Here is a 26,886-nt window from a genome sequence, read left to right on the forward strand (position 1 = left end):
TTTCAAGATGGCGATGCACCTGCTTCATCGGTGGTAAAAAAACGGTGTACATAAACGATAAAACAAAGCGTCGTTTCCAGTTGACAATAACTTTAATATCGGAGGACAACGTTGTCTTTATTACCTTTCAAATATGTCGACAGAGGAACTGTCAACCTCGGACAGCGAAGCTGCCTTTGCTGGGGCTGGCGAGCGATGGGCGCCCGTCGGCGCTGTAGCCAGTCCGGAGGATGAGAGCGGGAAGGGAAACGCGGTCGAGCCGAGGAGGAAAGGCTCAGCTGCGTCTGGTGAGACGGAGATGGCCGCAAGATTGAGGAAATTGGAGGACGAACAGGGCCTGCTGAATTCCTCGCTCCTCGCTTTGACATCTCATTTTGCACAAGTGCAGTTCCGCTTGAAGCAGATAGTTCACGCCCCGACTGATGAGAAGGAGAGGATGCTGGTAGAACTCGAGGAGTTTGCCTTCAAAGGTTGTCCTCACGTTGTGGGATGCAGGCCACAGGATACTCAACAGCTCGAAAACGCGGTAAGTAGTCCATCTAGCCAACAGCTGGTCAGACTTGGTAGATCTAAGAATGTAAACAATGGTTCCTCTTCAGTAAGTGGAAAAATTATGTCAACACAAACACTCAATTGCTTGAGGTTGTGTGATTATGCAAGCTATAAGCTATCCATTATGTGTAGAAAAATAGGTTATGTTAGTCCCCCACAAAACAGACCACAGACCGACGTCAGTACACAGTGTTCCACCAGTAATACCTGGTGAGGGGATGGGAGTGAGTGTGGTGGTCACATTAGTTGCTGCCCGTAGGCTGGTCATCATTCAGTGTCAGTAGGATAGCTGTGAGGATGACCACTGGACACATATAGACTCAGACACACCCTGGGATGCAACACTCGGAAACATGCGATCGTACACGCACACACAGGCAGTAGCAGCCACCGTCTTGTCAAACCTCTCACAGGAAATGAAATTATCCTGCGGCTACCTGGCTTTTGATTAAGGCTTTGGTTTGCATCAAAACATCAAGGCTGTGCTCTCTGTTCTGTTCCCTGAGATCTGTTATCTCCAGAGGAAGATAGAAAATGGTGGTATCTCATCAGCACAATAAGTGACTGACAGGCTCAGTTAACATGCTTCCAGAAGATCATTATCACTATTATTACAGAGATCAGACCTGACCTCTGTAATCATAGCTTCTGTATGCACAACTAAACCAAACCCCATTGTTTACTCCATGCAACTCTCCATTTACCTTCGTCATAAGGCCTGCTTATGTAATACTGTCTTTGATTAAAGGTTTTCTTTTTCTGATTTCCTCTGTGTCTACATGCTTTACTTGTAGGAGGACCTGGTGAGTATGGCTACAGCTCTCTGTTCCTCTCCAGCATCTGTTTAGTCTGTCTTTAGTAAACATGCACGATGAATAAGGGCTGTGTATAGACCCTCCCCATCACTCCCTGTCCCCTCTGTACACCCCAGTCCTCCACTGACAGTGTATTCTGTGTTCTCTCTTCTCCACACAGAGTGAGAGGGAGAAGAGAGAGCGTCTGGAGGTCCAGAGGGAGAAGCAGAAGGAGCTCATCGTCCAGCTGAAGACCCAGTTGGATGACCTGGAGTGCTATGCCTACCAGGAGGGCAGCTACGACTCCCTGCCCCAGTCTGTGGTCATGGAGAGACAGAAGGTAGGGCTCCGTTCATGTACCAGAAGTCTCCTAAAAGTCTATTCGATACAATGTTGTTTCCTCCTCATGTGTAATGTCCTGATAATACTCATGACTGTTCCACTCTTCCACTGCCAGGTAATCATTGACGAGTTGATCAAGAAGCTGGATGTGAACTTCAATGAGGACATAGGGAACCTGACGCCTGAGGAGCTAAGACAGAGAGTGGACGCTGCCATCGCTCAAATAGTCAACCCAGCCAGGGTCAAGGAGCAGCTGGTGGACCAGCTCAAGACCCAGATCAGGGACCTAGAGATGTTCATCAACTTCATCCAGGGTAGGTGGCAGTGGGCCTGGGATGCCATGTTGGCTGTGGTTAGGTGTCTTGGAAGCTCACTAATACACACTTTGTTACCGAAATATTCCACCAATATTCTGACTTACTACTGTATTTTCCCTTTACCCAACAGATGAGGTAGGGAACCCTCTTCTGTCTGGCGGTGAACCCAGCCAGCAGCCGAGGACAGCAGGGCCCAACACCAGAGCCCCTGGAGGGAGGAAGAAAAGTCAGTTATCACCCAGCATTATTATCATAGGCTCTACAACATCACTCACAATACATCTGTTCTAACGATTCTCTTCTCCTGCCCATAGTGGACCCAGAGCAGGCCCAGAAGATGAGGCAGACAGGCTTGCAGCTGATCCAGCGGGCCCTGGCTGTGCTGCAGATCTTTGCAGTGAGCCAGTTTGGCTGTGCGGCTGGCCACGTTCCCCAGAGCATGTGGTCGCAGGGGGAAGTGGGCCAGGACTACGGCCCTCTGCTGCAGCGTCTGGAGGGGGCTGTAGACCGGGTTCGAGTGCAGGCCTCATGCAGACAGCCCTCAGTAGATCACGTGGTCAGCTACAACAGCAGCTTGGCCCTGGGGTCCCGTGATGAGCTCACTGCCTCAGTGAGGAAGGAGCTGGCCATGGCTCTGAGAGACCTGCTAGCCCACGGTCTCTACTCTCCCTCCCAGGGCATGAGCCTGGTGCTGGCCCCCATCTCCTGCCTGCTGCCCTACAGACCTGGCCCATCGACCATCCACCCCTGGGAGCTCTTTGTCAAGTACTACCACTCCAAAATGGCAAGGCCTTCGTGGAGTCGCCTGCCCGCCAACTCTCGCAGTCCTTCAGCCTACCTGTTGCGGGCAATCCGGTCACTGTCACACCCAAGCAGTCTCTGCTCTGGGCCATTCACTCAGTGTTGCTGGAGCACGATCGCTACAAGCGAGGAGCAGACTCAGAGTTCAAGGCTCTGGTATGCATGGCTCTGAATGAGCAGAGGCTAGTGTCATGGCTTAACCTGCTGTGCAAGTCAGGGTCCTTGGTGCACCCGCACTACCAGCACTGGAGCTACATGGCCCAGACAGGCTTTGAGGGAGCCCTGCGCATCCTGGGACGTATCAGCCACCTCAAGTTTAACCTGCCGGTGGACCTGGCTGTGAGGCAGCTCAAGAACATCAAGGATGCCTTCTGAGAAGGGACTGTCGAGAGACACCCAAAACCATGCTTTCAGCTCACATGGTTACCAGGCCTGATTTAAGGGTAAAAATAATACAATCGACTGGCCTTTGAGGACCGGGAGGCATGGTTTGGGTCTTCCTCAAGTGCTGAAATTATAATTGGCATAAAAGAATTGTGCTAATGTTGCTTTATCCGTTTAACTTTAAATGTATCTTGGGTCGTTGGGTCAAAACATTTTTGTTAGCATCCTGTCTAAAAACATGGCATGAATTCCGTGCAAAGCTGTTCAACAAAAATCAAGTGTGCAATGTTGAGATGCATTATATAGCAAATCTGATTTTTATATAGCAAATCTGTAACTAACATTTAATTTATCAATGCCCCCCATAACCACACAAAGGGAGCATATCAAGATCTTAATGTCTTGTTACATTGCATATATGGAGCTTGTTGCCTCCCCTTAGGAAACACTTCCTTTATGTGATGTTGTTTGACTTGTCCCTATGGAGATGAGATACAGTAGCTCAGACCTATGCAGATAATATCGTGAGGTTGGCCTTTTATAGTAATTCACTACTGTATAATGATTACCTATAGAATGGGTGATCATCAATGTGACCAAATGTATAGTCATTCCCTCCCCATACTCTGTAGTATGGGCAAAAACAGACCAGTATCCTGCACTGTCACTAAACTGTACAATTTGTCTTCTCTACGGAAGAGAATAATATGGGTTACTACAGTTCACATTCACAGAGCATTGCTCTCTGTGGTTACTCAAAGCTCCACTGTTGCGTTCACAGAAGACGCGCACTATTCAATGCACTCAGGTCAAATGAACGTGGCAACAGTGTATGCTCTCACCAATGAATGTACAAGAGAGGTCAAAATTCTAAAGATGTCACAAGTGTTCTGAAAATCAAAATGATCGCTCATGCAGCATGTAGTGTCTCTCCGTTGAGAAATAAGCAGAACCTGCCTAACGTGTCTTAAAGAAGGTGGATAACGTAGAGACCCTGTATTAACTGCTGCTTTACTGGTCCAAATGGAAGTGATTCAAAAATTACTAAAAATATACCATTTAACTATTTAGCTTATATGTAATTATATATTTAATCGTCTAATATTTAAGATGATTGTGGGATGTGATTGTTTTCTCTGTTTCTATTCGTTTTTTGAATGGTGAATGAAAACCACTTGAAGTGAAATCTTCCTATTACATGTGAATCACATGGGGTGTATCCTGAAAAGCTGAATGTACAAACCATAGATACGGTTCATTTCCACATAAGTGAAAACTGTTATCATCCTTGGTATGGTTTTTCCAACCCTCATATTAAGGTGTTACCTACTTTGTTACTGGTTAAGTGCTGCTCCCAGACTTTCTGTTCTGTTCTCTTATGGTCTATGGTATTGTATTGGGATCTATTTCTATTTTGTTGTATAGTAAATTGCAAATGCCTCAGCCGGACCACTACCAGACTATGCTTGGATCTGGTCTGTGCTTTACTGGTGTGCATCTCCATGTAGTGTATGGGAGGACAGGTTGTCCTACATCAAAAGGGATACTGATGTGTTAGTGTGAATATCAATAACCCCTTCATTTAGCCTGCATTGTTACTTTTCACTTTTCAAATGCACTGTGCTCATGTCAAAACTACTGTTAACGCAAACATAGACGCACACATCACAATACTACTACTAAGCAATGTACATTTCTGTATGAAAAATTAGACTTAGTTACTGTCTCTGATTTGTTTTTGCTTTTCTGTGTATACCCTACTGGTCAGATTGAGAAAAAGTTATACAGCTGTTTATTGTTTTTGTTCAATAACTATGAATGTGAGCAAATAAACTATTTCAAAAACCTATTTCAGCCCATGCACAATTTGTATCCATTTATTGCTTTCAACACACTTGTTGTCAGTGCACATTAATAAGTCATATAAAATACAGGGGTAATAATGATGCCTGACACTTTTGTCTTTAGTCAGGTTGCAGGCCTTCACTTTGCATAGCAGCATCAGAGAACACTGGCAACTGTGCCATCAACTGAATAGGACACCTTGATTGCCACATGTCACAGAGAAACTCAATATAGGGCTGACACTAGGTTACCTTTTATATGCTTGACATAAATGGCTCCTGAGTGGCGCAGTGGTCTAAGGCACTGCATCTCTGTGCTAGAGGCATCACTGCAGACTCTGGTTCAATCCTGGGCTATATCACAATTGGCTGTGATTGGGAGTCCCACAATTGGCCCAGGGTCGTCCGGGTTAGGATAGGCCGTCATTGTAAATAAGAATTTGTCCTTTAACTGACTTAAAAAATATATATATGATGTTCCAAAATAATGGAACTGTTCCAGGACCAGTTCTGAGCATTTTTTATTATTATTTTTATTAAACATAATACAAAAATCAGCTTACATTGCTACATCAAACATGTCAAACAAAACAAAACACAGGTTAACAAGAAAATACAAAAAATAAACAATTTTAGTGCAATTGTATTTACCCTGAAAAAAATCTTATAATGATTCAGGAAAATGTTATTCACTAGGGTTAATGTTTTAATAAGATAATTAAATTCAATCAGAAAAATGTGTAATTTTGGTATAGAATTTTGGAATTTTTGTTTGTGTATGAAGAATTTGGCAACAAGAATTTAAAAAATGAACAATCATTTCAGTGGTCTTGTTATCATTGCAATAGTAACATATATCTTTCATGTCAAAAACATGGGTTGTGTTCATAATGGTAAATAAGTATTTTGCAAGGTTTTCCCAAAATTCTGACACAAATTTACATTCAAAGAACAAGTGAGAGATTCTCACCTTCTTTTTCACAGAAAACGCAGATATCATCAATAGGAACAAATTTGGATATCATAGAATTACATGGATATATTTTCTGTAAAAATGTTGAAGTGCACTTCCTTAACTTTGTTTGGTATACAGTATTTGTAAGGCCTTAACTATGCATTTTTCCAGACAGTGTCAGAAAAATGTTCCTCTCGGTGTAAGTTGGTTTTGTGAATGAAGAATTTGTCTTATATATTGATTACAACAAGATCTCTCAAGTAAGCCCACGCCTTCCAATCTGAATTCTGGATACACTTTGTGATCATTACCAAAGCTAAGATGAGTTTTCATTAGTGTAGTTAGACCACTGGTAACAGCTTTGATCACAGAAATAAACTCCCTGAAAGGTATTGGAAACTCTTTCAATGTTATAAATTGTTCATATGTGAGAATATTACACTTGTTGTCGAAAACATGAAGAACAAAGTCAATATTCCTCTCATGCCAGCTGGGGTAGAACAATGACTTATTCCTTACAGTTATGTCTGAATTATTCCACAAAAGAGCTTTATGAGGGGAAAAATTGTGCAGGAAACATATTTTCCAGGTCATTAAAGCTTGTTGGTGAAACCTAGCCAATTTAGCAGGTAATCTTTCAGTAATATAATTACATTTCAGTAAAAATGTAAGACCTCCCAATTTATTAAACACATTATTTGGAATGAAATACCATATTGAATCAGTATTGATCAAACATTTTTTCAACCAGTTTATTTTGAAAGTGTTATTTATATCAACAAAATCCAACACTTCTAGACCGCCTTCAGCTCTTTTGCTAGAAAGGACAGATCTTTTTCCGTTTGTGAGTCTTATTTTTCCAGATGAAATCAAGAAAGGTCTTATTGATCTCTTTACAAGTAGCTGAATTTACACATAACAATAATGAGGGGTACACAAAACGAGACAATCCCTCCGCCTTGGACAGAAGTACACTCCCAAGTATAGAAAGATCTCTTTGTAACCAATTATTCAATATATTTTTAGTTCTCTTTTAATTTTAGTAGAGAAATTCAAATGTTGTCTGACTAAGTGGTTTTTTGACAGATGTATTCCTCAATATTTAACACAGTCCTTTACAGGAATATTTTCTATTTCTTTATCATCAGAGTCAAATAAACATAAGATTTCACATTTAGAAACATTCAGCATTAATCCTGATGCAATAGAAAATGCAGTTATAGCATTAAGGGCATGGGAGACCTGGTCTTTGTCTCTTAAGAAAAGAGTAGTATTATCAGCCATTTGGGAAATTTTTATTTCTTTGTTAAAAAATGGTTAAGCCATACAAAATTGGCATTATTCAGAATATCTAGAGATAGAAGTTCCACAACCAAAATGAATAAAAATTGCGAAATTGGGCATTGCTGTCGTACACTTCTGTTGATACTAAATATTTAGGAAGTATTAAGGTTTAGTAGCACATAACTACTTATATCTTTGTAAAACATGCAAATGACTTTAATCAAATTTTCACCAAATCCAAAAAGCTTAAGAGACCTAAAGAGAAATTCATGTTCAATTGTGTCAAAGGCTTTACAGAAGTCCAAAAATAAGACAACTGAGTCAATTGCATCTGAATAATATATAAGGTCCAAGACTAAACGAATATTAGAGTTTATGTGACGGCCCTTCATAAACCCTGTTTGAGTCTCATTTATAATGGTATCGGCATAAACCAGAGCAATCAATTTATAATCAACATTTTAAAAAGTAATTGGTCTCCAATTGTCAATGAGAGAAGGTTGTTTCATAGTGGAGACCATTTCCCCATTTTTAATGCAATCTTGAAACATATTGAAAATCGTGTCGTGTAGTAAGTCCCAAAACTGTCTATAGAATTCAACTGACAGGCCATCCGGGCCAGGTTCTTCAGTTGACACAGGTGAATCGCAAACTGAGTGGAAATCATCCTCAATTACAGGGACATAATTCTGAATGTGGCAAATGTAGCTTCCTAAAAGGTTTTCATGCCACCTTTACCAGTTCTGAGCAAAGAGGTGTTCCGCTCGGCGGAAATGACGCATCATTGATTTGATGTGAAAGGTCACGAAAATCTTCTCAACTTCCTTTCCTGCTAGCGGTGGCCACAGAATAGCACCAGTGAGTGAATTTCTCAACGCAATAATCTTCAACCATCTTGATAAATCCTGACGTTTACATACTTTTTAATTGTTTTTTTACCCTAAAGTATACGTTTTAGATCCGGGTTTAGGGATAATTTCCCTACATTTGACATTTATATTGGAAAAAGGTGTACTTTTATATAGTGTCCGCTATCCATATAGCTAGCGTTTCAACATGGCAGCTTGCTTGATGAGGGTTCATGTCGATTCAAAACCAACCACTTCGGTTATGTAATTTATATAATCGGATAACCACAATGTGCTCGGTTAATGGCGTTCGGTTGCCTATTTAAATGTATGAATGTATACAACACCTCACCTGAATGGTAACGTTAATAAGCTAACTAGGTAAATAAACAGCGATGGCTGTCTAGCTGGGCTGGGCAATAGAACGAGTCAAAATTTACTCGGCTGAAAAACCGCAAAAGAACGTTGGTTAAGACATGTAATTTAACTTTTCATAAAATACTGTTTTTCATTACATGACTTTGCTAATTTACGTCGTTGTTGCTCCTGCAATCGCGTTCAGTCATTGGTCATCTGACGTCCAAGCTGACGTAGCTAGTTTAGGTAATAGCATACCGGTACTCCCTAGATAACAAAGATACTACTGATATCTAGAAGCAGTGAGTATTGTCCCACATTGACCATTCCATGGCGTCTTGTGTTAGTAATAGTGCTTTTCTTTTATAACTCCTCTGTCACCCAGAGATGGGCAAGTTCATGAAACCTGGGAAGGTGGTGATGGTCCTTGCTGGGCGCTACGCTGGTCGTAAAGCTGTTATAGTCAAGGTAAGTTTGCTCCTGAACTATTGCTAAATGTGCATATTTCACTCCCAGTTTGATTAGTTACTGTTTGCTTGGATAATCCTCTTGAAATGTGGTCCATAAACACTGGTAACTGAACAGCTAACTATATGGATTCTCTTCCTACAGAACATTGATGATGGCACCTCAGACCGCCCTTATAGCCACGCACTTGTCTCGGGCATTGACCGCTACCCCCGCAAAGTGACCACAACCATGGGCAAGAAGAAGGTTGCCAAGAGGTCCAAGATCAAGGCCTTCGTAAAGGTGTACAACTACAATCACCTCATGCCAACCAGGTCAGTGCCAGGTGGACATTGGAGTAATGGTTTGTTTAGGTGGCTACCTGCTGACATGTGAGACTTAACTGTAGGTGACTAGCAGTATTGCATCCATGTCTACATTTTTATGGAATTCTAGCAGTGGCCAAACTGACAGGGATCTATTAAGTAGGATGCAATGCCAAGGAATGTATAGATGGTGTACAGACTGGACCCTTTTCTGTTTGATGTGGTGAACTACCATTTCACACTCCTAAGCCATGTTGTACTGAGCTGACCCAAAGTATGGTTTGGGTCAGCACGCTAGTGAAGTCTGGCTTCTCAACACATTTCATCTCTGCATGCATTAGTAATCTTGATAGATGGTTCGATTTTCATTCTTGATTCTTGGAATGTTCAGAGTAGTTGATGAAGTGTTATCCACTCGCGTTTGTCCTTTTTTATGGGAATTTGACGTAGGTGTCTTACTAAGTCTCTTACTGTGTTTTTCCTTGTGCTCAGATACTCCGTGGACATTCCCCTGGACAAAACTGTCGTCAACAAGGATGTCTTCAGAGACCCTGCCCTGAAACGCAAAGCCAGACGGGAGGCCAAGATTAAGTTTGAGGAGAGGTGAGTCTTTTCCCACACCAGGAACCAGGACTTGTGAGAAATGCACAGGTTCTTTGTCCTGATAATATCTGACACATGATACAAGTAGCTTAACTACTATAGGATAATAAAATGGCAGGCTTTTTCGTCTCCATTGTAAACCTTTTCTAAAATGTTTTTTTTCTATCCACAGATACAAGACAGGGAAGAACAAATGGTTCTTCCAGAAGCTTAGATTCTAGGTGTTCATTGGTTTCACTAATAAATGTATAAAAAAATCTTGACTGGTGTTTTCATTTGTGGTTTTATTGACAAGTGTTGGAGATTAAGCAATACAGCTGCTTATTGCCTCATAAAAAGCAGTAGAAAGGTGTTTACAAAAGCTGCTTGTTAATGATAATGTCATGAATTAACTTATTGGCCCAACCAGACTTGTGTGAACATGGCATTGACAAGTGGAAACGCTGGAAAGTACAAGCTTGTCCTTTTACATTTTGCTCAAATCCATTTCCACACTATCATATTGGTCTAATGGTATCAGTATGGCACAGTGGTCACCAAGCTACTGGGTGCATGTTTTCCAGCCACTAGCACACCTGAGAAATCTATTCAAGGTCATTTTATATTCAGGACCCTGTCTTTCAAGGGATAATTTGTAAAAATCCAAATAACTTCACAGATCATTGTAAAGGGTTTAAACACTTTCCCATGCTTGTTCAATGATCCATGAACATGTACCTGTGGAATGGTCGTTAGGACACTAAGGTCACAGTTATGAAAAATTAGGACACTAAAGAGGCCTTTCTACTGACAAACACAAAGAAAGATGCCTGTGGTCCCTGCTCATCTGTGAATTTGGTTTAGGCATGCTGCAAGGAGGCATGAGGATTGCAGATGTGGCCAGGGCAATAAATTGCAATGTCCGTATTGTGAGATGCCTAAGACAGCGCTACAGGGAGACAGGACTGAGAACTTATTGTCCTCGCAGTGACAGAACGTGCAACAACACCTACACAGGATCGGTACATCCGAACATCACACCTGCGGGACAGGTACAGGATGTCAACTGCCCGAGTTACACCAGGCACGCACAATCTCTCCATCAGTGCTCAGACTGTCCGCAATAGGCTGAGAGAGGCTGGACTGAGGGCTTGTAGGCCTGTTGTAAGGCAGGTCCTCACCACACATCACCGGCAACAACGTCGCCTATGGGCGCAAACCCACCATCGCTGGACCAGAGAAGACTGGTAAAAAAGTGCTCTACACTGACGAGTCACAGTTTTGTTGTGTGATGGTCAGATTCGCGTTTATCTTTGAACGAATGAGTGTTACACTGAGGCCTGTACTCTGGCATTGGATCGATGTGGAGGGTCCGTCATGGTCTGGGGCGGTGTGTCACTGCATCATTGGACTGAGCTTGTCATTGCAGGCAATCTCAACGCTGTGCGTAACAGGGACGACATCCTCCTCCCTCATGTGGTACCCTTCCTGCAGGCTCATTCTGACATGATCCTCCAGCATGACAATGCCACCAGCCATACTGCTCGTTCTGTGCATGATTTCCTGCAAGACAGGAATGTCAATGTTCTGCCATGGCCAGCGAAGAGCCCGGATCTCAATCCCATTGAGCACGTCTGGGACCTGTTGGATGTGAGGGTGAGGGCCAGGGCCATTCCCCCCCAGAAATGTCCTGGAACTTGCAGGTGCCTTGGTGGAAGAGTGGGGTAACATCTCACAGCAAGAACTGGCAAATCTGTCCATGAGGAGGAGATGCACTGCAGTACTTAATGCAGCTGGTGGCCACACCAGATACTGACTGTTACTTTTAATTTGACCCCCCCTTGTTCAGGGACACATTATTCCATTTCTGTTAGTCACATGGGTGGAACTTGTTCAGTTTATGTCTCCATTGTTGAATCTTGTTATATTCATACACATATTTACACATGTTAGGTTTGCTGAAAATAAACGCAGTTGACAGTGAGAGGACGTTTTTTTTTTTGCTGCGTTTATATATATATATATATTCAGTAAAAGATGATGTATTGAGTGCTGTGCTGGAGCATAATCAAGGATTTAATGAGTGCGCGTAAGGGCTACCCAAGCGCCTACCTCTTGTCGAAATCTGCCGTGTCAGATTGAAGAAACTGAAACTGAAAGAAAAAGACGTACCATTACACAACAGCTAACTACGGTAAGTGGTTTACTCAGCTTTGTCTTCTATAAAATCGTAACTAAATGATTTTAAACTCATTTTAATTTAAAATTGATTGGATATGTGTTAAGAGTCATACTTTTTTAAATTAAAGATTTAAAATGAACGGTCAATGGTACTTGGACGCGTTGATAGTTGGGCCGAATCAAAAAGGAATGTGTAACTATATGAATACCGAAAGCTTTAAACTAGATCGTTTCAAACTACTTCATTTTATGAAGTGTAGCCTACACTCGTCAGTGGAGACGTTGGCTACATTTAGACAGCCAGCCCAATTATGATATTCTTCCACTAATTGATCTATCACAGCTCTTTTTCATTATTAACACATTTTCCACGACATTTTATACTTTACAGATTAGCGTCAATTTCTCCGACAGTCATGTGTGATGAGGTAAGGGGGACCCCATCTTCAGTGAGTCCTATCATTTGTATAAACAGGCGGCTGACCTAATGGAATTGAATGGAATTGTTTTTCAGGATTTCTCCTTAATGACAGACACCCAGGGATCACAAAACACCTTGGATGGAATCCTACATGCTATCAGCAAATGCAAGGTATATTTGACCAAAGAAAGGATATTGATTGGGAAAGCCCCAAAACTTGTCTGACTCCAGTCACACAAGTCATAGACTGTTCTTTCTGCTACCGCATGGCAAGCGGTACCCGAGCGCCAAGTCTAGGACCAAAAGGCTCCTTAACTGCTTCTACCCCCAAGCCAGAAGACAATGAAATGGCTACCAGGACTATTTACATTTGTTTTTACACAGCTGCTACTCGCTGTTTATCTATGCATAGTCACTTTACCCCTACCTACATGTACACATTTCCTCGACTAACCTGTACACCTGCACATTGACCCGGTACCCCCTGTATAATGCCTCCTTTTTGTTATTTTATTGTTACTTTTTATAATTGGTAAATATTTTCTGAACTCTTTCTCTTTGTTGGTTAAGTAAGCATTTCACGGTAAGGTCTACCTACATCTGTTGTATTCGGCGCATGTGACAAAGTTTGAATTGCGAAATAAATGTAATATATATATATATATATATACACACAGTGCCTTGCAAAAGTATTCATCCCCCTTAGCATTTTTCCTATTTTGTTGCAATACAACCTGTAAAAAATTTTTTTACATTTGAATTTCATGTAATGAACATACACAAAATAGTCCAAATTGGTGAAGTGAAATGGAAAAAAGAACCATACAAATGGAAAGGTGGATTGTGTATATGTATTCACCCCCTTTGCTAAGAAGCCCCTAAATAAGATCTGGTGTAACCAATTACCTTCAGAAGCCACATAATTAATTAAATAAAGTCCACCTGTGTGCGATCTAAGTGTGTGTGTGTGTGTATATAACTGTTCTGAAAGGCTGCAACACTGCCAAGAAAATGGCACCACCAAGCAAGTGGCACCATGGAGACCAAGGAGCTCTCCAAACAGTTCAGGGACAAAGATGTGGAGAAGCACAGATCAGGGTTGGGTTATAAAAAAATATCAGACATTTTGAACATCCCACGGAGCACCATTAAATCCATTATTTAAAAATGTAAAGAATATGGCACCACAACAAACCTGCCAAGAGAGGGCCGCCCACCAAAACTCACAGGCATTAAGCAGAGAGGCAACAAAGAGACCAAAGATAACCCTGAAGGAGCTGCAAAGCTCCACAGTGGAAATTGGAGTATCTGTCCATAGGACCACTTTAAGCCGTACACTCAACAGAGCTGGGATTTACGGAAAAAATCAAAACAAAAAAAATAAGCAAACACGTTTGGTGTTCGCCGAACGGCATGTGGGAGACTCCCCAAAATATGGAAGAAGGTACTCTGGTCAGATGAGACTAAAATGTCATTTTTTGGCCATCAAGGAAAACTAAATCTGGCGCAAACCCAACACCTCTCATCACCTCGAGTACACCACACCCACAGTGAAGCATGGTGGTGGCAGCATCATGCTGTGGGGATGTCTTTCATCGGCAGGGACTGGGAAGCTGGTCAAAATTGAAGGAATGATGGATGGCGCTAAATACAGGGATATTCTTGAGGGAAACCTGTTTCAGTCTTCCAGAGATTTGAGACCGAGATGGAGGTTCACCTTCCAGCAGGACAATGACCCTAACATACTGCTAAAGCAACACTTGAGAGGTTTAAGGGGAAACATTTAATTGTCTTGGAATGGCCTAGTCAAAGCCCAGACCTCAATCCAACTGAGAATCTGTGGTATGACTTAAAGATTGCTGTACACCAGCGGAACCTATCCAACTTGAAGGAGCTAGAGCAGTTTTACCTTGAAGAATGGGCAAAAATCCCAGTGGCTAGATGTGCCAAGCTTATAGAGACATACCCCAAGAGACTTGCAGCTGTAATTGCTGCAAAAGGTGTCTCTACAAAGTATTGACTTTGGGGGGGGGGGGTGAATAGTTATGCACGCTCAAGTTTTCTATTTTTTTTGTCTTATTTCTTGTTTGTTTTCAAAGTGGTAGGCATGTTTTGTAAATCAAATGATACAAAACCCCCAGAAAATCTATTTTAATTCCAGGTTGTAAGGCAACAAAATAGAAAAAATGCCAAGGGGGTGAATACTTTCGCAAGCCACTGTGTGCGTATATATAGATATATAGAGAGAGTGAGAGAAAGAGAGCTTTCTCTACTGTATAATAATTGATGCATATTTAATCTCCTTGGTTTGTGAGTGTAGCCTATGGCTCAAGGGCCTCATAGAATCTGTGTTCTCAGGTTCAACACAATCAGTTGCTGAAGGAGCAGCAGGACCTGTCCAGAGCCAGGGATGACCAGGAGGACCTTGCTAAACAGTTCAGACAGCGCGTAGTCAAACTGAGGATATCTCTGGAAGAGGATGACAACAACCAAGCCAGGGATGTAGACTCTGAAAGGGTATGACAACCTCTCGCAAACCACTAAACCGAAGATCAACACTAGGATTAACATTTGTCTTAGGATATCACTATATTTCGCTTTTCCTATACTTAGTGGCTTTTTGCGGGGTTGAGAGAGGTCTTGATAGAGGTTTTGGATTCTGCCTGAATGACTGATAGGAGTAATGTTTCTCTGCAGAAGAAGATAGCTGCCCTGCATGATGAGGAGAGCAGACTGAAGAGGGAGATCCAGAGAGCAGAGGAAGAACTGCAGCTTGAGGAGGAGAGCACCCACAACCTCAAGCAGCAGACTGATGTAGGGCCACACCCCAAAACTCAGGAGCTGTATTATTAGTCTTAGTGTGGCTGTGTACTGTAGTAGGTGTGTTGAGATTTAGTTTCACTATTGAAGATGGTCTCTCTTGGTTTTAGGTGTCTACTGCTGCAGTGCCTGAAAAGAAGGTTGTGTTCACTGGAGAAACGGGTGATGGCGCAAACACACTCAATTTTAATGTGAAGCCACGTATAGTGTATCCAATGGAGGAGGGCACTGCACTGATCACTTTTGAGGATGAGGAAGGTAAAACTGAAACCTTTACTCTGTCTAGCACCTATTTGATTTCTGTGGTTATTATACCGCCTTTCCTCCACAGTGGCCCAGAAGATCCTGAGCCTGAGGGAGCATAAGGTGGATCTGGGCTGGGATTGTGCCATCACTCTGGAGGCCAAGCTCGTACAGCTGCTGGTGCCCTGTCAAGTAGAGGTACAACCACAGAGACCCATCTCCATTCACTAGTGTTTAGGTGTCAGGAAGATGATGTAATGAGTGCAATACAAGGGCCTGAACAACACTGTGGCTCTGTTATGAAGAGTGTCATGTGCAGAATAACTTGGATGTGCAGAATAACTTGGATTACATCCAGTTAGTTTAGTTTATTTCATTGGTATGTATGTCATTGCATTCCTTTGTGTGAACCAGTGTCTGTGTGTGCACCTGTCTCTCAGATGGAGACCGAGGTATGTTCCCGCCGTATCCTGGTTTCCAACCTGCCCAAGAAGGCCGGGGAGGACCGCTTTCTCGACAAACTGGAGATCCACTTTGCCAAGAGCAAGAATGGAGGGGGGGAGGTGGAAGAGTCTGACATGCTGCATGATTCTGGCAACGTGGTCATCACTTTTATAGAAAACAATAGTACGCAAGTCAAGTTCCTGTCAGAAAATGTATTTTTCTTCATAAAGTGAAAAAGCTCAGACAAATGAATTTTCATACTGTTATTTCTGTCCATTCTTTCTGACTTTATATAATGAGAAATGTACAACTTTGATTATCTGAGCGTACTGTGCATTGTTTACCACAGTTGCCAAAGGCCTGACTGGCAAGCTGTACCACGATGTGGAGTTTGAAAAAGGGAGGAAGCACAGTGTGAAGGTGACTCCATTTCTGAACGGAGAGATCACAAGTTTCCAGGTAAGCAGATTTCATGTTCATGGCCATGAGTTTATCCCTTTAACTCCATGACAACCATACTATAAAATAAGAACTTTATCATAGACCAACTACACTATCAGCAGAAATACCTTTATGCCTAGTGAAATCAATTCTGAGAGTAATGTTATAAACCATACACAGTATCAGCCTATGGTTGTGCGCCCATTAAAATTTGGTTACAAGTTACAACTACAATGGGATTGTTATTCAATTAGGAAACTCAAGGCCCTATACACAAGATAATAGGTGCTCAACTCATTGTTTGGGACTTACAGACAAGCTAGTCTAAACATTAGTGTCTAGAAGCTGTCTGCAGTAAAGCAATATCCTCCAATCTGACCCCTCTACCAGACACGGCTGTCAGCTTGTGGGCGTACTGTGCTGCTGACTGGCATCCCTGCCGTCATGGAGCAGGAGAACCTGCAGGACCTGCTGGAGATCCACTTCCAGAAGACCAGGAACGGTGGGGGAGAGGTGGACGCCTTCCTCTACAACCCCCTGGGGCAGCACACCCTGGCCCTGTTCGAGGAGGACTGTCCCACTGAAGACCAGAGCCAGTGAGAGGGCCAGGCACTGATAGCCCTCCCCCAGTGAGCTCAACAGACACCTTTCTATTGCTGCTCATCTCAGTACAGGATCAGTTAAATCCAGCCTGGGGATCTAATCCTGGCCTGCTATCAGCATGTTCTGATAGAGGTATGATCTCATCTTTCAATCAAATGCTAATCTTAGGGGTTGGCACTGTGCCAAAGCTTTTGTCTGAAGTTGTCTTTTCCTGTTTCAAAACATAATTTGGTAGAACCATCTATTTATATAGAATTTCTGATTATGTATGCAGATCATTTTGGGTGAAACGTTTTTAGTGAAGAAAAAATATTCAGAACAAAAGTTGCCAAAGAAATGTAAATTATAATTTACAAGACTAATTTAGATATCTTTAAGTTAACATTTAGAAGGAATGTGTATTCTACAGCTCTCTAAAGGTGTCAATATTTAGTGTTCTATAATCGTGGTATTCTATTGTTTTCTGTCATTAGTATTGAATGAGCAATCCCGTACGGTAGAATCAGTGATTGTAATAAAGTCTGTCCAATGGACCAAGTCAGACATTACGATGGTGTGTGGTTCGTTCATTATTACTGAGAAGGGACTACACTGACAATGTGAGATTTAAGTTTTAATCGAGTAAAGTGCATGAGCATCAAAGCAGTACAAATAGTTTAGCAAAACCACATCCAGTCAGACAATGGACCACAGATGGAGTTTATTGTAAAAATCTAGTAACAATGTCCCACAACAAAAACACAAAGATCCAGCAGGATAGCCTAGTGCAACAACTAAAAACAAGTTAGATCCACAGGACAACGACAGTCCACACACCCGGTCAGGCACTTAGGGAGGAATGGAGAAAACCAAGCGATATGAAAGAGGCAAATACATTAATAGAAAGGAAAGCAGCAGGATGAGGACATAAACCTGGATATACAGTTAATAATTGGGAAGACTGTTGTTCCAATTGACAAGAAAAACCCACAGACAAAAAAATAACTACTCATTGTTACCTTAAGTTTACATAATGATTACACACAACCTAGTGCAGAAGTCACAGTCTATAGCATCTATTGAACGTGGTCTCTCTCGTACTCTGAAGTCTACATTATAAACTGGTTGGCTGACAGCCGTGGTTTATCAGACCGTATACCACGGGTATGACAAAACATGTATTTTTACTGCTCTAATTAAGTTGGTAACCAGTTTATAATAGCAATACGGCACCTCGGGTTTGTGGTATATGGCCAATATACCACGGCTTAGGGTTGAGTCCAGGCACTCCGCAATGCGCATATGAACAGCCTTTAGCCATGGTATATTGGCCATATACCTCGGGCCTTATTGCTTAAGTACATCATGTAACTATAGCTAACCTCTTTGTGTATGCTTGAGTTCACTTGGACCTTTCCATTTTAATCTCAATCTTTTCAACATCACTTTCTTAGTGGCATCTTTCCAATCCAGAAAGACACACGATCACTTGACTGACTTTCTTCTGCTCAGTCACACACTTGACTTAAATCAAACTAAGGTCAGTGTAAACTCATTTCTAGGAGATTGTTGAAAAGCACCTCTGGTGTCAATATGGTATGTATAACCATTTGTATTCCTGATATACATAGGTTCTACAACAACAAAAAGTCTTTTAAATCATATTCTACTTCCTCAGGTTATAGAGTGATATTTAGAAAGTAACAAATCCTGTGACGTGGTTTTGATCTGATCCGTTCCTACAGTCAACATATTCCTTATGTCAGCCAGTGAAAATGTCTAACAGATTCAATTGTTCCTATTAAGTACCTGTAAAAGTTATTCCCATATTGCAAATGACCAATAACTTACCAGTAATCCCCTACAATAGTTGTGTGTATTGCATATTTAAACTATTACAACAATAGTTTGTGTCCAATAGCATGGACAACCCTATAGACCATCTCATGTAGTGTTTATTAAAAAGCTTGGAGGACGATTTCTTCTGTAACCTGTGCTACAGTATGATAAAGGACTGAATAGGAAGAAGACTGACTTTGTTCCTAATACAGACTAGACTAGGTTGGTTGAACCGAAGCTGCAGCCGTTTCACAGCATTACTTATACAGTATTGTGTAACTGTCGGTATTCCATGCAAGTTGCAACATTTGAATGACAGACTAACCCTATCCCTTTAAAAGTCCCCGCAGTCCCCAAGAGTAACAGACGTGACCTGTTCATCTCTGCCAGCCTATCAGAAGGAGTGCATTATGGGTTGTGCTGAAGCTGCTGGTCTTGAAGATGGAGCGGGGGACTGGTCGCGATATGATTGGCATGTGCAAACTGCCAATTAAACAACCAGTGGTGCCCATACACTCTGTTTCCGGCCATACTGAGGAGTGGATGGCGCCAGAAGTGAAGAGTGGAAACAAAAAAAGAGCATCATCTTTATTTTGTTGCTTAGAGCAAAATGTATTTAGTTGTAATTAATATCGGAGGGAAGTACTCTGTTTAAAGGGGCAAAGCAAGCATTAGGGCAGAGACCTGCTTACCTGCATGTCTGTCAGCTCTTTGTGGAATCGCTTGGCCAGATCTGGACCATTCTGCATTGTAGGAATTTGGTAGGTCTGAGGGAGGGGAGAGAGAATATAATCTGGAGCATTTTGTTTGAGGGCAAAACAAAAGGGTTTCAGAAAAATGGAAATACACCAAGGCTTGTGGTTACCTTCCCTTTGTAGAGCAGGCTGCCGACGGGACAGACCACACAGGCCGTCCCGGCACCAAACACCTCCGTAATCCTGCCTGAGTCCAGAGCACCGAGCAGCTCCTTCATGCCCATGGTGCGCTCTGTCACTTTGAACTCTCCCTGAAGGAAACAAAACAAGTCTGTATGACTGTGCATCACTAGAATTCCAATAAAATAATTCTGCTAACCATCTTCTGTCTTCTATGTCAATGGATTACACTGGTCTTATATCCTCTCTGTTCTCAAATAACTTTGATCTTTTCCCATTATAACCTCCCTCTTCCTCACTACTTACCCATTCTCTGGCCAGGTCTAGCAGAGACTGTCTGGTGACTCCTGGGAGAATGATGCCATCTAGAGGAGGAGTCAGCAATTCTCTCTCTACATACAAACAGATACTCTTACTCACATGCATAAGCTGTACACCGTCGTTTGGAGTTGAACAGAATTCACCATTTCAAGTTGAACAGAAACATTAACATCCAACAGGGGGAAGCACTGACACATCTTATTTTGACAGTCTAGGCAGACACTAAGCAAACAAACAGTACCTTCAGAAAGTATTCATACCCCTTCACCTAGTCTGCATTTGTGTGTTACAGCCTGAATTCAAAATTGATTAAATATTATTTTTTTAATCTCTCAACACAATACCCCACAATAAAGTGAAAAGCACATTTTGCACATTTATTGAAAATGAAATACAGAAATCTCATTTACGTGTACATACCCGAGTCAACATTTTGTCGAAGCACCTTCGGCAGTTATTACAGCTGTCAGTCTGTGTAAATCTCTATGAGCTTTCCCCACCTGGATTGTGCAACATTTGCCCATTATTATTTTCACAATTTGACAGAGCTTGAAGAATTTGTTATTGATCATTGCTAGACAACCACCTTCAGGTCCTGCCATAGATTTTCAAGTAGATGTAAGTCAAAACTGTAACTCGGCTACTCAGAAACATTAAGTCTTATTTTGAGGTAGAGTTGGCCTTGTGCTGTAGGTTATTGTCCCGCTGTAAGGTGAATTCATCTCCCAGTGCCTGGTGGAAAGCAGACAACCAGGTTTTCCTCTAGGATTTTACCTGTGCTTAGCTCCATTTATTTTTCATCCTGAAAACCTCCCCAGTCCTTAACAATTACAAGCATACCCATAACATGATACAGCCATCACTATGCTTGAAAATATGGCGTTGTACTCAGTAATGTGTTGTATTTGCCCTAAACACAACACTTTGTATTCAGGACAAAAAGTTAATTGCTTTGCCACATATTTTGCTGTATTACTTAAGTGCCTTGTTGCAAACAGGATGAATGTTTTAGAATATTTCTATTCGTACAGGCTTCCTTTTTCCCCACTCTGTCATTTAGGTTAGTATTGTGGAGTAACTACATAGTTGTAGATTCATCCTCAGTGGTCTCCTAATTACAGTCACTGTTTAAAAGTCACCATTGGCCTTGTGTTGAAATCCCGAAGCGGTTTCCTTCCTCTCCGGCAACTGAGTTAGAAGGGATGCCTGCATCATTGTTTGACTGGGTGTATTGATACACCATCCAAAGTGTAATTACTAACTTTACCATGCGCAAAGGGATATTCAGTGTCTACCAATAGGTGCCCTTCTTTGTGAGGCATTGGAAAACCTCCCTGGTCTTTGTGGTTGATTCTGTGTTTGAAATTCACTGCTCAACTGAAGGACCTTACAGATAATTGTATGTGTGGTGTACAGAGATTAGGTAATCATTAATAAATCATGTTGATTACTATTATTGCACACAGAGTGAGTCCATGCAACGTATGTGACTTGAACTTATTTAGGCTTGCCAGGGATTGAATACTTATTGACTCAAGACATTTCGGATTTTAATTTGACATTATCACTGGCCTATTGTGTGTAGGCCAGTGATAAAATCTAAATTTAATCAATTTTAAATTCAGGTTGTAACAACATTTGGAAAAAGTCAAGGGTTGTGAATACATTCTGAAGGCGCCGTACAGACCATAGACAGTGAAACAGACCTCCTCCCTCATTCGTCCAGTAGATGAAGAGGTTCATGGTGCCGACCTCTGTGATCTCCTCCTGCTCTCCATACAGCCACAGGACCTGCTGACAGCCCTGCTTTATGGCCTCATTCTGCACTGATATAGTAGGCCCATAGTTACTGACAGAGAGGGAGAGACAGAAAGTATGAGAGTGAAAGGGAGGAACAGACATGGGAGAGAGGAGGGGTGATGGAATATTTCATTTCAGAAGGCAGCTTCCTTGGAAACACACAACCCTCATAAACAGCTCCTCCTGCTGGTGGGGCTGACCTTGTGAGAGAGGTCAAACAACATGGCTACCAGAGGACAGACAGGACATTAAGTTCATGTTCAGCTAACATGTTGTCTAGAGGAATGTGCATGGTTAAAATAGCTAAACAATTACATTATAAGCCTCAAACTGTCTCTATTCAGAAGTAAACTTGGGGCCCCAGAGTCAGACCATATCTTCATAATTCCATGACGTTATACAATTTGTTATATAGCTAATAAGCTATTAAGAAACCACTCCTGTTTCAGAAATTCCAATGCAACAAAGCAACCCATTGTTGCTGTCGCAAATTGTTGAGTCACTTCTACTTGGAAGTGTGTGTGTTAGTGTGATACTCACCCCCCCATCTTGTAGGCTCCGACCCCCTCTCCAGGCCCTGACATAGCTTGGGTCTGCCAGCAGAGAGACTGGGCTGAAGGCCCCTGTGGTAAAGTAGGGCCCTACAGGACCCACGATGCAAAATAGTAGGGCTTGGCTGGCCCTCGACACACCCAGGGAAGGCTAAGGCCAGGAGGGGGAGAGGGGTGTTACTGGAGGAAACAGTGACAGCGCTATGTCACTACCTAGGGCTAAGTGTAGATGGTTAAAAAATAGATATGATCATTATTTTTCTTTAACTAGGCAAGTCAGTTAAGAACCAGTTCTTATTTACAATGATGGCCAAGGAACAGTGGGTTAACTGCCTTGCTCAGGGGCAGAACGATAGATTTTTACCTTGTCAGCTCAGGGATTCGATCTAGCAACCTTTCAGTTACTGGCCCAACGCTCTAACCACTAGGCTACCTGCCCCCACCAACAATATGAAATGTGAAACCATGGAGACTCCTGTGACTGTGAGAGGGGGAGCAGTGCTCACCTCAATCCCAATGTAGGTGGGTCTGATGTAGAGGCTGGCGTCTAGGGAGTAGGGGACCCAGTCCTGGTCCACCTCCACCAGCTTCCTGATGCACTCCAACAGCTCCACCTTATCAAACAACTACACAGAGATGGGAGGGACAGAGGACCTGTAACTACTTGGTTCAGTTCAATTGAGTGGAAAACCAGAACCGGGTTCTTCAGGACCAGGTCTGAGAGAGACTCACAGGGAGACAGCTGCGTTCAGCAGTGCGGTGCATCCTCTCCATGTTCAGGTTGGGTCTGAACAGACGGATGTGATTGTCCACCCCTCTGAACGCCTTCATGCCCTCAAACAGCTGAGAGACAGACACAGACATACTGTTCATACATCTGGCAGAATGAACCATCTCTGAAAGAATAAGCTAGGTGACTTGTATCAAGGACCGAGGTCTCAGTAAGACAGTGCTAGCCTCGTCAGGCAAATTGACCACTGCGCTCACATTTCCTTTATGAAACAGAATGTGAACTATTGCGACGTCTGTCTGGTTTTACGAGGCTAACATAGCCAAATGTCTCCTATGTCTGCACTATGGCTCCGTCTCTCACCTCTATGGAGTAGTGCAGGGCAGAGGTGGCAGGGTGCAGCGACAGGTTCTGAAAGGGCTTGATCTGGGGAACCTTCCAGCCCTCTTTCTCTGACCAATAGATGGTCAGCATGTGGTCTGAAAACTGCTTGCCAAACACCAGGGAGGCGGGGTCTGGCTTGGGCTTCCCCGCAGTGTTGCGCTCGATAGTGAGGTCTGCGGCCTGAGAGAGGAAGCGGGGCGGAGCAGAAGAGACAGACGGACAGACAGACGAGGAGGGGAAAGGAACAGAGCGAGGGCCGAACACAATGATTTTCTTTATTGTAATGAAAGGGCTTGCTTGGAGCGGAAATTAATGGTGGCTTGGGAGCCAATTAAGCACATCAATTAAACTGAATTGAATAATCAAAGCACAAGGAAGTGAGAAGGGAAGAAAGGGTACAGAGTCACGTGGTGGACTAAGAAAACGTTTGATCAATAGACCCCGGGCTGACTGGTAGGCCATTGAACACGCGCCAAATGACACTTCTACCTGTAAAGAAGCTTCAGCCGGCCTCTGTTAATAAACAGCCGTGCCTCAGAGTCCCTCCTGTGTTGGGGGTTGTGATGACTCAGACAATAGAGAGTAATACAATGACTCAGGAAACTGTCTCAGGTGTCTGGTCATTACTTCTCCTTTATATATTACCTTGAATGAGCTGGCAAACCGCAACGACCCCATAGAGTAGGGGAAGGCTTGAATGAACCGTCCATGAAGTGCCTAATAAACAAGAGAAAACATTACATTTAATAATCCCGGTAAAGTTAAAAGAACATAGGCTATCAGAATTCACATTATGACAAATAACCTACTAAGAACCTTGTAATACAATCTACTCCCACATTGGAAACTTGCCTTCTCAACCAAGGTTACAATGTTGTCCCTCTTCTAGATAGATGTGGTGCTTTACTGGTTTACTTGTCTGGCGTGACATTTTATTTATATATATATATATATTGTGTTCAGTACCCTGCACTGTGTCTGTGTAAGGGACAGCTGGAGCAAAGCAGGCTGTAAATACACTAATAATATATATATACACACACTCACACAAAAAGGTATGTGGACACCCCTTCAAAACTAGTGGATTTGGCTATTTCAGCCACACCCGTTGCTGACACGTGTATAAAATTGAGCACACAGCCATGCGACCTCCATAGACAAACATCGGTAGTAGAATGGCCTTACTGAAGGACTCAGTGACTTTCAACATGGCTCCGTCATAGGATGCACCCTTCCCAACAAGTCAGTTTGTCAAATTCCTGCCCTGCTAGAGCTTCCCCGGTCAACTGTAAGTGTTCTTATTGTGAAGTAGAAACATCTAAGAGCAACAACGTCTCAGCTGCGAAGTGGTAGACCACTGGGTCTTTCTTTCCTGTGGTGGTCCTCATGAGAACCAGTTTCATCATAGCGCTTGATGGTTTTTGCGACTGCACTCGAAGAAACTTTCAAAGTTATTTACATTTTCCGCATTGACTGACCTTCATGTCCTAAAGTAATGGACTGTTGTTTCTCTTTTCTTATTTGAGCTGTTCTTGCCATAATATGGACTTCGTCTTTTACCAAATAGGGCTATCTTCTGTATACCACCCTTACCTTGTCACAACAACTGATTGGCTCAAACACATTAAGGAAAGAAATTCCACAAATTCACTTTTAACAAGGCACATCTGTTAGTTGAAATGCATTCCAGGTAACTACCTCATGAAGCTGGTTGAGAGAATGCCAAGAATTTGCAAAGCTGTCATCATGGCAAAGGGAGGCTACTTTGAAAAATCTCAAATATATTTTGATCTGTTTAACACTTTTTAGGTTACAACATGATTCCATAACGTGTGTTATTTCATAGTTGACGTCTTCACTAGTAACCTACAATGTAGACAATCTACAATAGTAAAAATAAATTAAAACCTTTGAATGAGTAGGTGTCCAAACTTTTGACTGGTACTGTATGTTTTGGCCTGTCTTGTGAAGGTATGCGGAGAGAGAGAGAGTGTCTGTGTGTTGGAGACATAGCCAACACCTCATAGCAGGCATGCCATTTCTAGGGAAAACCACCTCTTTTACAATGAAACGTAATTTGACACTGTATTTCCATGCATTGAGATTTCGCTTTTATCGTAAACAAACCACCCTTCACATTTTAAAGCTTACATCTGTAGATTCTGACTGGCTAAAGATTCGGAATAATGTAATCCACCCTAAATATTCATTACTGCATTGTTATTTTGCATAACAATGAAAATCTGTTTAAAGATGCTATTTTTACGCCACACATTTATTTATCACCCCCGCTCCGAATGCTGGCGCAAAGACACCCCTAGGCCTATTCATATGTGACTGCACGCTTTATGTCCACACTGCCAACACGAATAACGTCACCAAAAGCAGTAGCTGCGCCTGTGTAGCTGATAGACTGAAGGTAAAGCAGCGCGGGACGAGTAGCACATCAGTTAAACAAGTAAATAGTAGAGGTCCATTAACTCTTACTTGTTCAACACATTAGCCCCGCATTGTTAACTATTTACAGAGACGATCGAGATAAACAGACAATAGCGATATAAGAGAGTGATCTTTGGACTCACCGTCCTCAGAGCTGCCATCTCCGCTACGTAGCTAATGAATGGTATATGTGTCCGTGTGGGAGCAAATTCTATAAGCAGTGCGTTCCGTATTGGACCTTGGCATAATGACAACAATGTTCTTGAGATTAAAATAATAAAACACCAACCATGTCCAAATTCGTATCTGATATATATTTCTTATATATTTCATTTGTAAATTGTGCAAGAATAGGTTTGCAAATTCCATTGAATTTCAAGTAGGCTATTTTACCTTTACACGAAATAATAAAGACGTCATCTGAAGACATGCTGGTATGAATACTGAATTCATTGTTAATAAAATATACAGCAAATTATAATGGAAGATGATAATAGTCAGCACAGCAGTGTGTTGTTGAAGATGACATATGCGTGACGAATCTCTGCCATCTGATTGGACAAAACAGACACGGTTAGATGGGTTCGAATAAACGAGGTTAATCAAGTTCAAACGACCAAGAGTGGAGATGGCCACGATTGGTCTACGAACGGGGAGTTGTAGCAATCTTGTTATTTGATTGGACGTCGTGCTTTCGGTGGGATGGGCATTTAAATACTACAAGGTAACCATCATTTGGATGTGTATTTGTTATATAATGCATAATTTCTCCTGTAATATTGTATAAATCTTTGTAATAATAATATGTTGAACCCTGTCGTTTTCTTTACATACCAATGTTCAATGTCCATCAGCATTCAGCACACTTGCATTGTCCAATACCGTGTCCACAAAGATTGTCTATTATATTAACAAGATAGTCAAGTGGCAGCTCTAAAAATAGAAATGCATGTCCTCAAAGATGGAAGATAGACGGGAGGAG

At 42.2% G+C, this 26,886-nt stretch overlaps 4 protein-coding genes across 4 annotated transcripts; 3 read left to right on the forward strand and 1 right to left on the reverse strand.

Moving 5' to 3' along the window:
* Positions 1-5,039, forward strand: rundc1 (RUN domain containing 1). The gene is given in 6 exon segments (XM_029650785.2): positions 1-526; positions 1,528-1,686; positions 1,804-2,002; positions 2,136-2,231; positions 2,320-2,781; positions 2,784-5,039. Coding segments are annotated over 6 exon segments (1,707 nt in total). The 5' UTR covers positions 1-133; the 3' UTR covers positions 3,182-5,039.
* A 2,994-nt stretch (positions 5,040-8,033) lies between these two features.
* Positions 8,034-10,117, forward strand: rpl27 (ribosomal protein L27). The gene is made up of 5 exons (XM_029650090.2): positions 8,034-8,131; positions 8,864-8,946; positions 9,091-9,260; positions 9,744-9,854; positions 10,027-10,117. Exons 2-5 carry the CDS (start codon positions 8,866-8,868, stop codon positions 10,073-10,075), a joined length of 411 nt encoding a protein of 136 aa, XP_029505950.1. The 5' UTR covers positions 8,034-8,131; positions 8,864-8,865; the 3' UTR covers positions 10,076-10,117.
* A 1,841-nt stretch (positions 10,118-11,958) lies between these two features.
* ifi35 (interferon-induced protein 35) lies at positions 11,959-17,534 on the forward strand. Its single transcript, XM_029650087.2, has 10 exons — positions 11,959-12,027; positions 12,406-12,442; positions 12,529-12,606; positions 14,794-14,952; positions 15,133-15,249; positions 15,366-15,513; positions 15,587-15,696; positions 15,939-16,125; positions 16,292-16,401; positions 16,774-17,534. The coding sequence occupies exons 2-10, from the start codon at positions 12,431-12,433 to the stop codon at positions 16,981-16,983; spliced, it is 1,131 nt and encodes a 376-aa protein (XP_029505947.2). The 5' UTR covers positions 11,959-12,027; positions 12,406-12,430; the 3' UTR covers positions 16,984-17,534.
* A 137-nt stretch (positions 17,535-17,671) lies between these two features.
* On the reverse strand, positions 17,672-26,142 carry bcat2 (branched chain amino-acid transaminase 2, mitochondrial). Its single transcript, XM_029650081.2, is given in 12 exon segments — positions 17,672-19,336; positions 19,497-19,571; positions 19,670-19,810; positions 19,986-20,071; positions 21,707-21,849; positions 22,341-22,361; positions 22,363-22,502; positions 22,858-22,977; positions 23,084-23,194; positions 23,445-23,645; positions 24,111-24,182; positions 26,048-26,142. Coding segments are annotated over 12 exon segments (1,170 nt in total). The 5' UTR covers positions 26,066-26,142; the 3' UTR covers positions 17,672-19,294.
* Between the last annotated feature and the right edge of the window lie 744 nt (positions 26,143-26,886).

This window comes from Oncorhynchus nerka, linkage group LG26 (assembly GCF_034236695.1).
Source record: "Oncorhynchus nerka isolate Pitt River linkage group LG26, Oner_Uvic_2.0, whole genome shotgun sequence".
Lineage (NCBI taxonomy): Eukaryota > Metazoa > Chordata > Actinopteri > Salmoniformes > Salmonidae > Oncorhynchus > Oncorhynchus nerka.

What these genes read in the sequence shown, in the direction of transcription:
- rpl27 (XM_029650090.2), top strand. Translation starts at nt 8,866, where the DNA reads ATGGGCAAGTTCATGAAACCTGGGAAGGTGGTGATGGTCCTTGCTGGG. An exon ending in AATCACCTCATGCCAACCAG is followed by an intron (nt 9,261 to 9,743) that starts GTCAGTGCCAGG and finishes CCTTGTGCTCAG; the next exon opens with ATACTCCGTGGACATTCCCC. An exon ending in AAGATTAAGTTTGAGGAGAG is followed by an intron (nt 9,855 to 10,026) that starts GTGAGTCTTTTC and finishes TTCTATCCACAG; the next exon opens with ATACAAGACAGGGAAGAACA.
- ifi35 (XM_029650087.2), top strand. An exon ending in GGGATGTAGACTCTGAAAGG is followed by an intron (nt 14,953 to 15,132) that starts GTATGACAACCT and finishes GTTTCTCTGCAG; the next exon opens with AAGAAGATAGCTGCCCTGCA. An exon ending in CACTTTTGAGGATGAGGAAG is followed by an intron (nt 15,514 to 15,586) that starts GTAAAACTGAAA and finishes TTTCCTCCACAG; the next exon opens with TGGCCCAGAAGATCCTGAGC.